The sequence below is a fragment of the Nicotiana tomentosiformis genome, chromosome 8, assembly GCF_000390325.3.
Source record: "Nicotiana tomentosiformis chromosome 8, ASM39032v3, whole genome shotgun sequence".
Taxonomy (NCBI): Eukaryota; Viridiplantae; Streptophyta; class Magnoliopsida; order Solanales; family Solanaceae; genus Nicotiana; species Nicotiana tomentosiformis.
Window position 1 is genome coordinate 48040750 of NC_090819.1, and position 16890 is coordinate 48057639.

Consider the following 16890-nt stretch of genomic DNA (forward strand, 5'->3'; position numbering starts at 1 on the left):
TCCCCTCCCCCATCTCCCTGTTAACGGGAGTCCAAGTCCAGGCCCAAATACAGCCCTAACCCGGCAGCACACTTAGTGTTTTAATACAACTTCTATAGTTTACACTTTAGTCCATGAATTCCTTCATTATTTGATTGTATATATAAAGCAGGGGAACACTCTAGAAAGTCAGATATACATTCTGTGTCATAAACATTTAGAGATTAACGAAATAAGAGACTCTTCTCCTTTTCTATGTTCTAGGGTTTTCTTTGCAAAATTTCTTCTCACACAGCTCGATTTTAACTCTAACATGGTATTAGAGCCTACGAACTAGGCTCTAGCTCTGAGGCTCAATAATTTTTTTCTGCCAATGGCATTCTTCATCAGACCACCATCCCCACACTCCTCAGCAAAATTAAGTGGTTGAAAGAAAGCGCAAACATCTCTTGGAAGTCTTTAGGGCTCTTTTGTATCAATCCAAACACCCGCTTAAGTATTGGGGTGACTGTGTCCTCACAACTACCTATTTGATCAATAGACTACCTTCCACTATTGTACATAATCTTTCCCCTTTTGAAAAATTTCATGGATATCCTCCTTTTTTTTTTATCAATTGAGGTCTTTTGGGTTCCTTTCCTATGTTACTAGCCCCAAACGTGGCATGGATAAATTCAAACCTAGAGCCGTCTCTTGTGTGTTTCTGGGATACCCCCGTGGGATGAAGGGTTATAAATTTCTTAATGTTTCTACTCACTCTATCTTCTTCTCTAGGGATGTGTCCTTCCATGAACACATTTCCCCTTACCACCTTCCTCCTTCCTCTCATTTCCCTTCTCCTCCCTTTGATTTTGCCGATTCTTCTTTTCCACCTGTTGTTTCCCTTCCTTCTTATCATCCTCCTCCAGCTTCTATCTCTCCTGTTCCTCCTTGTGTCTCCTCTCCTCCATCTTCCCCTACTACTGCACCTGCTTTTCTTTCTCCTCCCTCTTTATATTCTATTCCTGTTCCTCCTCCTCCCCCTCCTCCTCATCTTCCCGATCTCAGGGGATCAGGTAGGACTGTCAACCCTCCAGCATACTTGTCAGATTTTGTTTGTTCTTCTTTTCTTCCCTCTTCTTCTTCACATGTTTCCCTGAATCTCGAGGTTTCTACCTCTGATCTGCACATGCTTGAGCCTCAATTTTACCAGCAGGCTACATCTAATCCTACCTGGCAAGAGGTCATGCTTTAGGAATTTCAGGCTCTTGAGGCAAACCATACATGGGACATTGTCCCTATGCCCCCCCATAAGAAAACCATTCCCTACACGTGGGTTTATAAGATAAAGCGGAAGTTTGATGGCTCCATCTAGAGGTACAATGCCAGACTTGTCATTAAAGGTGATACTCAGAAGGAGGGAATTGATTATACAAAGAGTTTCTTTCTAGTAGTCAAGCTCACTATTGTTAAGTGTCTTCTCTCTTTGGCTGTCAAGAGACATTGGATTGTTTTCCAGCTTGATGTCAATAATGATTTCCTTCATGGGGATCTCCATGAGTAAGTGTACATGAGGATTCCCCCTGGCCTTCAGGTTTCCTCTTCCTCTCCTTCTACTGCTTCTTCTCTGGTTTGTAAACTCATGAAGTCTTTATATAGCCTTAAGCAGGCTTCCAGGCAGTGATTTTCTAATCTTTCTGATGCCTTGCTCTCCAAAGGCTACATTGCCAGCACAGCCCTGACCCGGCAGCCCACTTAGTATTTTAATACAACTTCTATAGTTTACACTTTAGTCCAAGTATCCCTTCATTATTTGATTGGGTATATAAAGTAGGGGAAGACTCTAGAAAGTCGGATATTCATTTGTATCATAAACTTATAGAGATTAACGAAATAAGAGATTCTTCTCATTTTCTGTGTTCTAGGGTTTTCTTTGCAAAATTTCTTCTTAGACAATTCGATTTTAACTCTAACACCCCCCCTCCCCCCCCCCAAAAGAAGAAGAAAAATTGTACTGTTTTCCCCAAATATATGACTTTTAGAGTTTCTCATATGACAATAAGTTACATTAAAATGTTCTGATTGATGTAAAAAAAGGGTAGTTGCAGCCTACTTCTGTGTTTGGCATGATTGGAGAGATTTTTCTGTCAAAAAAAAAAAATCATATACGAATACCTTTTTAGAGAGTGGTTACTAGATACTTTTCTAGGAAAATATGTGCATCAAAAAGGAAAAAATGACTTCCTCACTTATGAGACAAAGTCATTTTTGTTTACGAGTATTTCAACTCTTAGTTTATCACATACATCAATAAATATTGAAACATTATTTTTATTTTTAACACTAAAAAATCTCATCAAATTATTATCCTTGTACTCTATTCTTCAACTGGTAAGATTATCACAATCCACATTCTTCCCCCAAACAGTAACAACTTAACCCCTCGTTTTTAGTATTTGTGCGTCACTTTATGTTTCAAAACATTAAATAGATCTGTATAGTGGTTTGAATGGGTACCAAGAATCTTGGATGAGTTTTAGCGTATTTGGAATAAATTGATCAAAACTAGAGAAACTGCAGGTCGTGTTCTAGTGCGTTCATCGCACCTCCAGCGCACAAGAACTTTCAGGTGATATGCAAGGTGCGACACATGTCCATCTCACTAGGAGCTACAGACGCTATAGCAGGTGCGTCACGCATACTGTGGCACTTGGGCAAAATTTTAGACTTCTATAAATAGCCTCATTTCATGATTTTACTTCATTCTTCACTATTTTCAATGCATGGAAGCTTGGTTTTGAGGTGTTTTATAATAATCCGGCCGGTTGTTTTGAGTTTTAGCATTTTTATTTGATAGTTTGAGACCTTGAGTAATTTTAAGCGATGTATTACGACTTTTGTGTATGGTTGGTTTTGATTTTTCGACAGGTTCGGGTTTGGTTTGGAAGAGAAATTCTTATTATGGAAGCTTTACGTTAGAAGAATTGATCAAGGTTTGACTTTTGAGTAAATAAATGCAGAATTCGGATTTGATAGTTTCAATAGGTTTGTATGGTGCTCCTGGACTTGGGCGTGTGTTCGAATTTGAATTTGGAGGTTCCAAGTAGGTGTTGGTTTTAATTGTCAAAAGTTGGCAAGTTAAAAATTTGAGAGTTCTTAAGTTTGATAGGGAGTTAAAATTGATATTATCGGGTTCCGATTGGTGTTTCGGGAATTTGAATAGGTTCATTTAGTAGATTAAAACTTGTGTGGAAAGTTTTATTGTGATCCAAAACGTCTGATTCAGATGCGTTCAACAAAGTCGGATTATTTGAAGGTTAAGAGAAGGATATTGATCTTCGATTCTTGATTTTGATGTTATTGTAGTGTTTGGAAGCTTTGGATAAGTTTGAGTTACGTATATGAAATTGTTGGTATGATTGGATGGGTTACACGGGGTAGGGTGTGATTCGGGGTGGTTTCAGACTATTTTCCTAAGTGTTGCAGTTGTTGATTTGCTAGTGCAGGATTGTGCTTTGTGATCGTGGAGTTGAGACTCACAATCGCAGAGAAGGAGGTCTGGCAGGAGAGTTTTGTTCATCACGTTCGCGGATGTGGGTACCCAATCACACAGTATTGTCGGCAGGTGGTCAACACATTAACATGAAGAGGTTCGCGTTCACGTTGAGAAAGAGGCATGCGAGAGATTGTGTCATGCCCCGAACCTGGGGAGAGAGACCGGCACCCGGTGCCTCACCTATCCTTGCATACCAACTTGGGACTAAGGGAATCTGAACATATAATGTCATACTTTGGCCACGGGCCACATTGCAAGACAATTTGCGAAGCAAAATATAAAACTGAATGGATACCAAAGCTGACTAAACATCAATATAAAGCTGGGCCGGCAAGGCCATCATGACTACTATAGCTGACAAACCAACAAAATATACAAACAATGCCTACAAGCTCAACATATTGCACTAACTGACAGGTTATGTCTACAAGCCTCTACTGATGGATGTACCGTGATCGGAACAGGGCCCCGACCTACTTATAACCTATATACATATATACACAAAACTCCTAGACCCGGTAACTCTGAAGGACGTGGAGCTTACCGATAAAGCTGAACTCAGGCAACACCTACTGAGGAGGTCTACTCGCCAGTGTGTCTAAACCTGCACGCATGAAATGCAGCGTCCCCAGAGAAAGGGACGTCAGTACAAAATAATGTACCAAGTATGTAAGGCAACAGAATAACTGAAAGCTGAAACTAAACTGATAATATATTAACTGAAAGTAACTGGGAGTCAAAGATAATCTGAAGATATGCTTACCTGCTGATACTGATTCAACTCTCTCAATATAGTAAGTAAAATAGCTGTCCGGCCCTATAAGGCTCGGTATATATACAACTGCTCTGCCGTAGTAGGCTCGCTCATAGGCGTTTGGCCATACTAGGCTCTGTATCTCGGCCAACTAGGCTCGCTCATAGGCGCTCGATCACAGTAGGCTCGGTATATAACTTACCATCTGATAAGAGGTTGCCCAATAAGGGCCTGGCCATCGATTATAGCTCGATGGTAATGAAAATACTGTAATACTGTATATATAGGCTCTCTGCTCTCTTGACTAGAAGAAGACAATACTCAATTAAATATGAAGTCCCGATAAGGAGAATACTGTAATTTATGAGACTATAATAATGTATATAAATTCGGGAGTATGAACTTCTCTTTATGCCTTGTTATCAAACACATGTAATTACAAGATCATGCCAAAATGAAGGAAGGGCTTAACCTTAATATACCTGGAGTGGGGAAAAATCCGTATGATATTCTTAGGAAAGGTTGCATCGTACTCCCTTAGAATCGCAAAATCTCACGTTGCTTAAGATGCTATGAAATCAAGTGCTCCATCATGGGTTATTTTGGTGTTGTAGTAGGAAAATGTTATGAATTCTCTTCATATATTCTAACGTCTGTTTTGTAATGTTTGTAATAGGAAGAACATTATAAGATTACTTACTTGAATATCTAAAGGCCAAATGAAGCAAAAATGCCAAGCTTCTAAGTATGTCTTTACACGTAGAATAATGTAGTGTCTTGTGTTTAACATATTCGTTTGCCACCTTTCAACTATATTTATGAGTCACTTAATTTGAAGGGGGGGGGGGGTCCACGTAGTGGAATTAACCTTATCCAATAATTCCCTTATTAATTAGGTAATATCTCACTACCCAATAATTAACCAATTATCCACATAATAAGAATTATCTCAACTTACTTTAAATACTACTCACTTTTAACATACCTTGTACACCTTACTATCATGGTCATATAGTACCTTGTATGGGACTAGGCCATAAATATCGGGTATTATGGCTCGTACCGTACTTTATCCCAAATCAACAACCTTCAAAGAAACTCATTTTCTTTGATTCGTTTACCATTTATCTTTCACGACACTTACTTATTGCTTGTTATAAATAGCATAAATGCTTATAACCTCAAGAAAATCACACCCCCGAGTCTACGTCAATTAACTGAAGACGAAACTTTAACGTACGAAAACGCGAGATGTAACATCCTTCCCTCCTTAGAAACATTCATCCTCGAATGTTTACTCTTAGAGACTTTTTGAAAATTTTTCTAGAGTCTCCTCCGTACACTAGACTAAAACTAACCTGTACGCAGCTAGAAAACATACTATACATGCCACACATGGCCAATGTCTATAATTAGCATCACTTGGCTTCACATAGATGTCCATTATAAATTCTGAAAGTAAAAAATAAGAGCTTTTCTGATGACCTACTGGCCTGAATAGAGCTGTGCTGAGGTATCCCACCTCGAGCCATATCTTCAGTTTGAAATAGGTGGGGGTATTTAGACTTCATTTCTTCCTCCGCTTCCCACGTCATCTATTCCACATTCTTGCTTCTCCATAAAACCTTCACGGAGGCTACCTCCTTATTCCGTAGCTTGCGGATTTGTCGGTCTAGGATGGCAACCGGAATTTCCTCATATGACAAGTCCTCCGTAATCTGTACATCATTCGTGGGCACCACTCGGGTAGGATCGCCAATGCACTTCCGTAACATTGATACGTGAAAAACCGGATGGACAAACTCCAATTCCGAGGGCAATTCTAACTCATAAGCTACTTGGCCCACTCTCCGAATGATCTTATAAGGCCTAATATACCGTGGGCTTAGCTTTCCTTTCTTGCCAAACCTCATCACGCCCTTCATAGGTGACACCTTCAAGAATACCCAGTAATTAACCCCGAACTCTAAGTCTTGTCGCCGCACGTCAGAATATTACTTCTGACGACTCTAGGCTGTCAACAGTCAATCCCGGATAAGCTTTACTTTCTCTATAGCTTGCTGAACCAGGTCTGGCCCATGTAACCCAGATTCTCCAACATCAAACCACCCTATAGGAGATCTGCACTTACGCCCATACAAAGCCTCGTACGGAGCCATCTGGATACTGGAGTGGTAACTGTTATTATATGCAAACTCGATAAGAGGTAAATGTTCATCCCAACTTCTTTTAAAATCCAATACACATGCTCGTAACATATCCTCGAGAGTCTGAATTATGCGCTCAGCTTGTCCATCAGTCTCTGGATGAAAAGCTATGCTGAGATTCACCTGAGTCCCGAGACCTCTCTGAAATGACCTCCAAAAATATACTGTAAACTGGGCCCCACGGTCAGATATAATAGATACTGGTACTCCGTGTAGCCGCACTATTTCCTTAATATATAACCTTGCATAGTCTTCCGCTGTATATATAGATCTGACCGGTAGGAAATGAGCTGATTTCGTGAGCCTATCGACTATCACCCATATGGAATCGAACTTACGATGAGAACGAGGTAAACCCATGATAAAGTCCATGTTTATCGCCTCCCATTTCCATGTCGGGATCTCTATAGTCTGTATTAGCCCTCCGGGCTTCTGGTGCTCTACCTTAACCTGCTGGCAACTAGCACACTGAGCGACAAACTCAGCAATGTTCTTTTTCATATCGTTCCACCAATACACATCCTTAATGTCATGATACATATTCGTGGACCCAGGATGAATGGAGTACCACAAATAATGTGCATCTGACATAATCCTGTCTCGTAGCCCTGCTACATCTGGAACACACAAATGACCCCTGTATCTGAGAACCCCATCTCCCTTGAGCTCTAACAACGGCTTCTTCTACTGCGGAACTCGTTCTCTCAACTCGACCAACTCTGGGTCCTCGTACTACCTCTCCTTTACTTCAACTATGAGAGATGATTTTGCAGTATTTTGGAGTACAACTCTACCATCGCCAGAGTCTACTAACCGAACCCCCAAACAAGCCAATTGATGAATCTCTCTAGTTACTTGTCTTTTCTCGGCCTCTACAAGTGCTAAACTACCCATAGACCGGCGACTTAAGGCAACTGCTACAACATTAGCTTTCCCTGGATGGTAGAGAATGTTAACATCGTAATGTTTCAATAACTCAAGCCATCGCCTCTGTCACAAATTCAAGTCTTTCTGCTTGAAGATATATTGCAGGCTTTTATGATCTGTGAATACATCAACATGAACACGAAATAAATAATGCCGCCATATCTTAAGTGCATGGACAACCGCAGCTAACTTGAGGTCGTGGGTCGGATAATTCCGCTCGTGCTTCCTTAACTGCCTTGAATCATACACAATTACTTTCCCATGTTGCATCATGACACATCCTAACCTGACACCTGAGGCATCACAATACATGGCATAACCATCTGGACCCTCTGGAAGTGCTAGAACTGGCGCTGAGGTCAACCTATTCTTAAGATCCTGGAAACTCTACTCGCAAGCCTCCGTCCACTGAAACTTAGTTGCTTTCAGCGTCAGCTTCGTTAATGGTGCCGAAAGGGAAGAAAAACCTTCTACAAACCTCCGGTAATATCCTGCTAAGCCTAGAAAGCTACGAACCTTTGTCACAGTGGTAGGACTAGGCCACGATTTCACAGCCTCAATCTTTTGAGTGTCTACCTTTATACCTCCATCGGATACAATGTCTCCCAAGAATTCTACAGAATTCAACCAGAACTCATATTTAAAAAGCTTACCGAATTTTATCCCTTTATAACTCATATGTATGGCACTAGTTCATAAATACCGGGTATTATGGCTCGTACCGAATTTTATCCCAAATCAACAACCTTCAATGAAACCTATTTTGTTTGATTCGTTTACCCTTTATATTTCACGACACTTACTTATTTCTTGTTATAAATAGCATAAATACTTATAACCTCAAGAAAATCACACCCCTGAGTCTACGTCAATTAACTGAAGATGAAACTTTAACGTACGAAAATGTGAGATGTAACAGATTGGTCTTCGCATTCGCAAAAAGGGGCTCACGTTCGCGAAGAGAGGATCATGTTCACGTAGATCTATGGATCTAGGCACCGTGTTTGCGAGGCAGATTTCGCGTTTTCATACAGGACTTGGTCTAGGGAGCTGGTTTATCCTTCACAATCGTGATGGGCTTGTTGCGATCATGATATGTACTATTGGGCGGATTATATAAGTTGTTATTTTCGGAATTTTGTCCATTCTTTCATATTTTGTGCCCTAGACGTCGAGAGAGGCAATTTTGCAATAGGAGTTTTACCCAAGGCAAGAGGGTTAGTGATTTATACTCATTTGCGATTATCTTTCAAGGATCTATATGGACTTTTAACCCTTATAACATGGATTTAAAGTGTAAAAATTGAGAATTTTGGTATGAACTAGAAAGTGGTTTTGGGGATTTTGATTCTTGAATTGGACCCAAATTTAGAATCTAATAATATATTTGGAATCATGGGGTAATGAATCCTTTTGTCATAGAATCAATTTCTAAAGCTTGTATTGACTCACTTGGGTAGTACTTGACTAGATTCGAGTCGTTTGGTGTTAGATTTAAAAGGAAACACAGTTGTTGTTCATTGAATCTTGCCGAGAGGAGGTAAGTTTCTTGTCTATCTTTGTAAGAGAGAATTATATACATTGGTGATCTATTTGCTAGTTGCTACTTGATTTAGGAGCCATGTATATGGATGTGACGAGTGTATATCCGTAGCTAGATTATGACCATATCTGGTAGAGTTTGGCTTATGATATGACTCGTTTGGACTATGTAAATTTATTATCCACATTTTATTGATTGTATGACTACGTGATGTCTGATAATTATGGCTTACAAGCATGCGTAAGGCTGTGAATTGTTGAATTGGTCATAAAGGATTATTTTGCCATGTTGATCTTTCTTATTAAGTTGTAGTCATACACTTGTCTTATTTGACTTATGATTTGGTATTTACATAGCTTAATTTACTCGTGTTAAATATTATGATTAGACTTTTGAATGTTGAAATAGCTTATTGAACTGTTGTGATAAATTAAATTACATGAATAGACATAGCCATCTTTTAGCCATGTGATCTTTTATCCGCATCTCTATTGTTATGTATCAGTGCCTCTTAATTATATTATTTCATATACATATGCATGAGTTAGAGAGTTGGTTCATTATTGACTCGATCTCTTTTATCCATAAAGCATGCCTAAATTCCACATGTACTTTGTCCCTAGCCCTTGTATCTATTTGATAATATCATGCTTTGCTTCATATCTTATTCATGTTTTTACCTTATTATAGGTCTGTTAGTAGGTGTCGATGTGGACATGTCGCTAATACTTCTTCGAGGATAGACTTGATACTTATTAAGTATCATAGTTTTGTACTCATACTACACTTTCACACATTTTGGTACAGGTTCTGAGACTTGTATTAGCGGTATTTCTCTAGCGGAATAGGACATCATTTTGGAAACTTCGTGGTGAGCTAATTTACTTGATCTACCCGCAGCGCATGGAGTCCCCTTCCCTGCTTAGACATTTCTATGTATTTATTTCCTTTCAAATAGACATTGTTTTACGGTTCAAACTGTTTACTCTTGTTAGATACTTGTGACATTGTGGCCCCGGGTTTTGGACATTATTAGGTAACAGTGGCCGCGTTTAGACCCTATCTTAGACATTTATATTTAAAATATTGGTTTTGAGACTTATTTTCGGATTATTATAGTTATCGTATATATGTTAATGACTTAATAATTAGATTTTAATATTGATGATGACTATTGGCTTGCCTAGTAAGCGAGCTAGGAGTCATCATTAACTTTGGTGGGATTTTGGGTCGTGACAAGTTGGTATCATAACTCTATTTTCTAAGGGTCTCACAAGTCACGAACATCCCTAGTAGAGTCTTGTGGATTGATAAATCTATCTGCAAGAGGTTATATGGATTTGGGAACTTTTCCCTTTCTTGATTCCTTATATGTTACTTTAGTACAGTTTGAAGCCTATATCTTCAATTCCTTCCTATTCATTCGTATGCGATCTAGAGTACTCGATATCAGTTGGCACCGGCGATTAATGATGATGTTGCATATGTGGTGTGGCATGTTTTTCCATATGTTATAAGGGCAGACTACTATCGTCACTTTGTGGAGGGGTTTCCATCTATTACAACCCCATTGACCAAGTTGACTTAGAAAGATGCTCCTTTTTGGAGGTTTGATGTATGTGAGGATAGCTTTCAGAAGTTCAAGACTGCTTCGATTACTGCCCTAGTGTTGGTGTTGCACACAGGTTCTGGGCCATAACAATGTATTGTGATGCTTCACGTTGGTCTTGGCTTGGTCTTGATGCAGAGTGGTAGGGTGATTGCTTAAGCACCACGACAGTTGAAGTCCACAAGAAGAATTATCCAGTTTATGGTTTGGAGTTAGCGTCTACCATGCATGTACTTATGATTTGGAAGCATTACCTGTGTGGTGCGTAATTTGATATATATAGTGATCATAGAAGTCTTCGGCACCCATTCAAGTAGAAGGATTTGAATTTGAGACAGCAGAGAGTATGTGTAGTTTGGCGTTTATTCTAGCTGTGAAAAGGCTTTTGGCTAAGGATGTTCATGCCTTGGTCAATGGATTGGTGAGATTTAATATTTTCGAGCCTAGTAGAATCCTTGCTTGTTTTGTTGTGCAATTATTCTTGTTTGAATGCATTAAGGCTTGTCATTACAATAATCCTAATTTGATTGTCCTTACGGATACTCTGTTGCAAGGTGGTGCTAAGGCGATGGTAATTGGAGATGATGGTGTATTGCAATTTTAGGGTAGGATTTATGTTCCAATGTAGATATTTTGAGGGAGTCGATACTTGAGAAGGCTCATAGTTTACGGTATTTTATTCATTTGGATGTTACGAATATGTATTGTGATTTGAAGTTGCATTATGCGTGGCGGAAGATGAAGGACATTGTTCGTCACATTTCACGGTGTTTGAATTGTCAGTAGGTCAAGACTGAGCATCAGATACCGGTTGGTTGCTTCTAAAGATGGTTATATCAAAGTAGAAATAGGAGCGTATCATTAGGGTTTTTTGCAGTAGGATTTCCACGGACCTTGAGGGAGTTTGATATTATTTGGGTTATTGTGGGGAAGTGGCCAAGTTTATGCATTTTATTCTGTTGATGACTTCTTACATTTCAAGAGTTCAATTGTGATGAGAGGGGTTTGCTTGAGGTACAAAAGGAACATGAATTCTTGACTATCCTCTAGGTGTGCAATACAGTCTTGAGTTTTGGATGTGTTGATGGACCTTTCAGTTGTTCATTGGTGGAATAAAATAGATTCTTACAGCCTGTAGACAAGTGTAGACTCGGGAGGATAATTGATTACATAGTGGTTGTGACCATGGCAAGGTCATACAAAGATGTCGATATGAGGCTAAACAAGTAGGCTATCGCCTGTGAGAAAGTTGGAGGTTGTAAAATTTCTTATGAGGTTCCTATGAAGAGTTTTATATTCTACCCAGTGGGATGTATGTACAATGATGTGAGTCTAGATAGCTTGAGGAAGATAACACGACGGTCGCAAGGTTGAGTATGCATTTGATATGATAATTTGGGATGTGTTATGGTCAGTGAGACATGAGCTTATGTAAAATTCAGCTGAGTAACAGTGCGAGATTATGATAGCTAAGAAGAAAAAAACATTGTAGGTTCTTAGGGGATGTGATTATGGTTTAAAGCCAAGTGGGAAGTATACCATCGACGATTGGATTACATGGTTATGTGGTTTTATAGTTGTGGAATACGATACGCTTTGTGAATTAGCTATGACTTGAGGAGGATAACATCGAGGATGATTCGAGCAAGGGATTTGTTGGATGAATGATGTACCATACTTTATATATATATGGAGATTTTAGAATGACATAGGTTTGATATTCTTTGTGAAGATAGTGTGCAAAGAGAAAGGATTCACTCGGTTTCTTAAAGACGAGGGTGCGTCTTTTGGAGTATTCATATGCTAACAGAGCACTAATCATTCGGCATGTTCAACTATGCATTCGGAACTAGGATAGAGTGGGTGACTCTCGAGAAAGGTTCTATTGTGTTCAAGATTTAAGTTGTGGTACCTACGGACTTCAGATTCATGTGTGGCTAAGGATTTGATATTTGTGTTGGATTGTAAAAAAGACTTAGAGTATTTCTAATCATTATTGGTTTTGTGATGCAGTGTTTGAGGGATGAAAGAAACAACTATGGATTTATAGAAGGGCTCTTCAGAGCAGGAATTTCGGTTTGAGGTACTCTTGGGGTGCTTGAGAGCGAATAACATGGCATATGGGTCTTAGGGTGATGTAGTATCATATTGGGATCATTTGGGATGAATTTTTGTTAAGGTCATGGTGTATTAGGAAAGAAAAGTGTTGCCATTAGGGCAGGTCATCAGTAATCTGAAGGAGTGGGATCAGTATATGTCACGACCTAAAATCTCATTAAAGTTCGTGATGTCTCTTAACCTGCTTGCTAAGAAAGCAAATACTAAACAACAATAAGAGAATCCAATTATAAAGCCTTTAACAGAGTTATGATAACAATATAAAAGCAAAAATGGTCTCAAAAGCAATAGCAAAGGTACAAATATTTATGACAGGGTGTAAACACAACCACAACTATCTAATAACACCCAACACCTGATGTTACAATATCACTAGCATCTATGAAAGAGTAAGTTGTATCACCCATATAACAACATCTGTCTGGAAATAAGTACATAGATAGAGAATATATAAATCAAGGAAGGAGGACTCCATGTGCTGCGAATTGAACAAACATGCAGCTCAACACGAAGTCCCCGTTACAAGCTCCTAAAGTGACTGGATAGCTTTTAGTAGTACCTGCCTCTGAATATGTAGAAAAATATGTAGCAGTGTAGTATCAGTACAAAGACCACGGTACTCAGTAGGTATCTAGTATAGCCTCGAAGAAGTAGTGACGAGGGATAGACACTGACACCTACTAATAGACCAATAACAGTGAAAGCATAAATAGAACAAATAATGCAAGGTATCATCAGATAAGTACAAAAGGTTAAAGGGATAAGTAGATAGTAAAACTTGAATTTAAGCATGTTTTCAGGCAAAGGAGATAAATCACAAAGTCAAATAACTCAATTCTTTTCATAATCATGATATGAGTCACTCAACTCTTATATAAAAGCTACTGCATGAATGTAAGATGCAAATGCATGCCCATGATCCATTCTCAATACCTTACAGCACAAATCCATGTGCTTGACAGTGGTCAAGCGTCTAAACTAAGCACCTATCTGGGTGCATGCGCTCACAGTACCCAAAGTAACATGGGTAATCACCTGACTTCGGAGGGACGCATCCATATCCAAGTGATGTTTGCAACATGCAACCCGATAATCCATAATCCATATGAATATTTGCTCCAAATTTCCTTAGTGCCAAAATCTGAACTTTCCTCGATAACCAACTCTCCAACTCATCTATGTGCGTATGAGATAATATGATAAAGATACACCAAGACAATAAAATAAATGCGGCTGAATAATAACATAAATAATAGATGGTTATGGCTAATCATGTAATTCAACTTTTCATTATAGTTCAATATGTTCATTTCATATTCTTAAGTTTGATCACGATATCAAGCATGAGTAACAAGAGCCAATAATCACCAAATGGGTAAGTCAGGAAAGGCTAAAATAAGACTAAGGTCAAGTCAACAAGCCAACAACATAAACATGAATCATAGATGAGCCTCGTCATGTAATCATAGAATCAATTAAACAAGAATAAAAAATTCCTAAAGACCGAATAACGCAAAAAATAAGCCTAACTCTATCTAGCTAAGGTCATAACCTAGCTACACATAGACACTCATCACTTCGCATATGCGAAGAACCTAAATCAAGCATCAATTAGCAAATAGATCATCTAAGGGAGACTTCCCTCCTACAAAGATTGACATGAGACTTACCTCCACCCCAAAACACCTTCAACCTTCCAAAATAGCTTTTTCCTTCAAATCCTCCTCCAAATGACTCGAATCTAGTCAAATATAACTTAACAAAGTCAAATAATGCAATAAAAATCAACTTTAAACAATAATGTTTCCCTCATTAATCAAATCCCCAAAAGTCAACCCAAGACCACTTGGTCAAAATCCAAGTAAAGGGGTAGATCCCGACTATCCATAACCCCTCGAGTTAAAATATGTAATTATATTCCAAGACCGAGTCCAAATCAACCCTCAAATCCTCAAAATATACTTTCTTATATTATAGGCTAAACCCCCAAATTCTCTTGTTCAAATCCCTGTTTCGATGTTAAATCTAGTGTTAATTCCATGTAAAATTCATTGGTTTAGTGTATAATCACTTACCCCAAGCTTGTGTGCGAAACCCTAGCTTCCTAAAACTAAGATCCAAAAGATGAGAAATAAAATAAGAAATCACAAAATTTGGCCTTACATAGTCCATGCCAAAAACTGTCCAACACCATCAAATGCACTATGTGGACCGCATAACTCATATGTGGTTAGAGAAACCCATCATTAAACAAAATAGTCCCAACTTTCCAGCCATCGAAAAATCAATATGCGGCCCACATATCTATTCTATGGTCCTCGAATCTCACCGTGAAATCGGCCAGTCAAACTCCTCAGGGATCGCGAAATGGATGTGTTGTTCTGTTCGCAAAATAGGTCGCGAAATGGACCGGATACTGCCAACTTCTGCAAAACTCGCAGTGAAGCACCGAAATTCACCCGAGCTACTAGGGACCCCATCCAACCACACTAACAAGACCATAAATACTACCTAGACCTATTCAACACCTCAAAATGCCTCGGGAAATATCGTAACAAAGAATCGAGGCACAAATCGAATAGAGTTTCTCTTAAGTTCATAAACATCAAAACATCCAACCAAGTGTGTAATTCAAACTTAAAAACTTAGGATCTCAACCAAGCTGTGCCCACAAATTTGTTTTAACCATTTAGACCTATCCAAAGTCTCAAAACAAAAATCGAATTCTGATAACACCAACGTCAACTATCGGTCAAACCTACAAACTCTTTAATTTTCCAACTTGCCAACTTTTAACAAATAGACCCAAAACCTTCTAGGGACCTCCAAATCTAAATTCGAACATACGCCCAAGTAAACAATTACCATACGAACATACTAGAATAATTAAATTACAAATCTGAGATCGTTTACTCAAAAGTCAAACCTTGGTCAACTCAAGCAACTTAAGCTTTCAAAATGAGGCTAAATGTTCCTAATACCTCTCAAACCTTCCCGAAATTAAACCAACAAACCCCACAATTCACTAAATATAAAATAAACATATGGGAAGCATCAAATAGGGGAAACGAGGCTCAAATATGCAAAACGACCGGATGAGTCATTACATTCTCCCCCTCTTAAATAAATGTTTGTCCCCGGACTTATTTAAAATCATACCTGGAATGCCAAAAAGATAAAGATATCTTCTCTGCATATCATCCTCGTTCTTTCAAGCAGCTTCCACCGCCAGTTAACCTCTCCACTGAACTTTTACTGATGCAACCTCTTTCAATATCAACCTCCTAACCTGCCTGTCAAAAATGGTCACCAACTCTTCTTCCTAAGCAAGATTCTCATCTAACTGTATTGAACTGAAATCTAGCACATGTGACTTGTCTTCATAATACTTTCGAAGCATGGAAACATGAAATACCGGATGAACTCCCGACAAGCTAGGTGTTAAAGCATGCTTGTAAACCACCTCACCACTCTTTCAAGAACCTCAAATGGACAAGTATACTGAGGGCTCAGGTCGCCCTTCTTCCGAAACCTCATCACACCCTTCACAGGAAAACGTTTATGTAGAACCTTCTCACCCTCCATGAAAGCCACATCATGAACCTTATCAGCATAACTATTTTGCATGGACTGTGTTATACGAAGCCATTCTTGAATCAACTTTACCTTATCCAAAGCATCACGAACCAAATCTATGCCTAATAGCCTAGCCTCATCAGACTCAAACTAACGAACCGGAGAATGACACCGCCTCTTTAAAGTCCTCATATAGAGACATCTCGATACTAGACTGGTAGCTATTGTTGTAGGAAAATTTCGCTAGTGGTAGAAATTGATCCCACTGGCCTCAAAATTTAATGACACATGCTCTTAACATATCATCAAGGATATGAATGGTCTGCTCGGACTGCCCGTCTGTCTGTGTGAAATGTAGTGCTAAGCTCCACCCGTGTGGCCAATCTCACTAAATAACTCCATAAAAAAGCAAGGAACTAATTACACCAATCTGATATGATAGAAACGAGTACACCATGCAAGCGAACAATCTCTCTAATGTAGATCTGAGCTAACTTCTCTGAAGTGCAAGATGTCATGACCGGGATGAAATGCTCATACTTGGTAAGTCTATCCACTATGACCCAAACATCATTAAACCTCCTCGTGGTTCGTGTAAATTCTACCACAAAGTCCATAGTAATACACTCCCACTTCCACTAT

General features: G+C 39.0%; 1 protein-coding gene across 1 annotated transcript; it reads right to left on the reverse strand.

Moving 5' to 3' along the window:
• Positions 1-1405: 1405 nt before the first annotated feature.
• LOC138897428 (uncharacterized) lies at positions 1406-8080 on the reverse strand. The gene is made up of 4 exons (XM_070183397.1): positions 7870-8080; positions 7212-7410; positions 6920-7118; positions 1406-1585 (listed from the first exon to the last, which is right to left on the reverse strand). Exons 1-4 carry the CDS (start codon positions 8078-8080, stop codon positions 1406-1408), a joined length of 789 nt encoding a protein of 262 aa, XP_070039498.1.
• Positions 8081-16890: the final 8810 nt, after the last annotated feature.

Coding starts and splice junctions, on each gene's coding strand:
- LOC138897428 (XM_070183397.1), bottom strand. CDS start 8,080: ATGAGTTATAAAGGGATAAAATTCGGTAAGCTTTTTAAATATGAGTTC. Junction 7,119..7,211: donor ATAGTTGAAGTAAAGGAGAG/GTAGTACGAGGA, acceptor TGGGGTTCTCAG/ATACAGGGGTCATTTGTGTG. Junction 1,586..6,919: donor CTAGTTGCCAGCAGGTTAAG/GTAGAGCACCAG, acceptor TTTACAAACCAG/AGAAGAAGCAGTAGAAGGAG.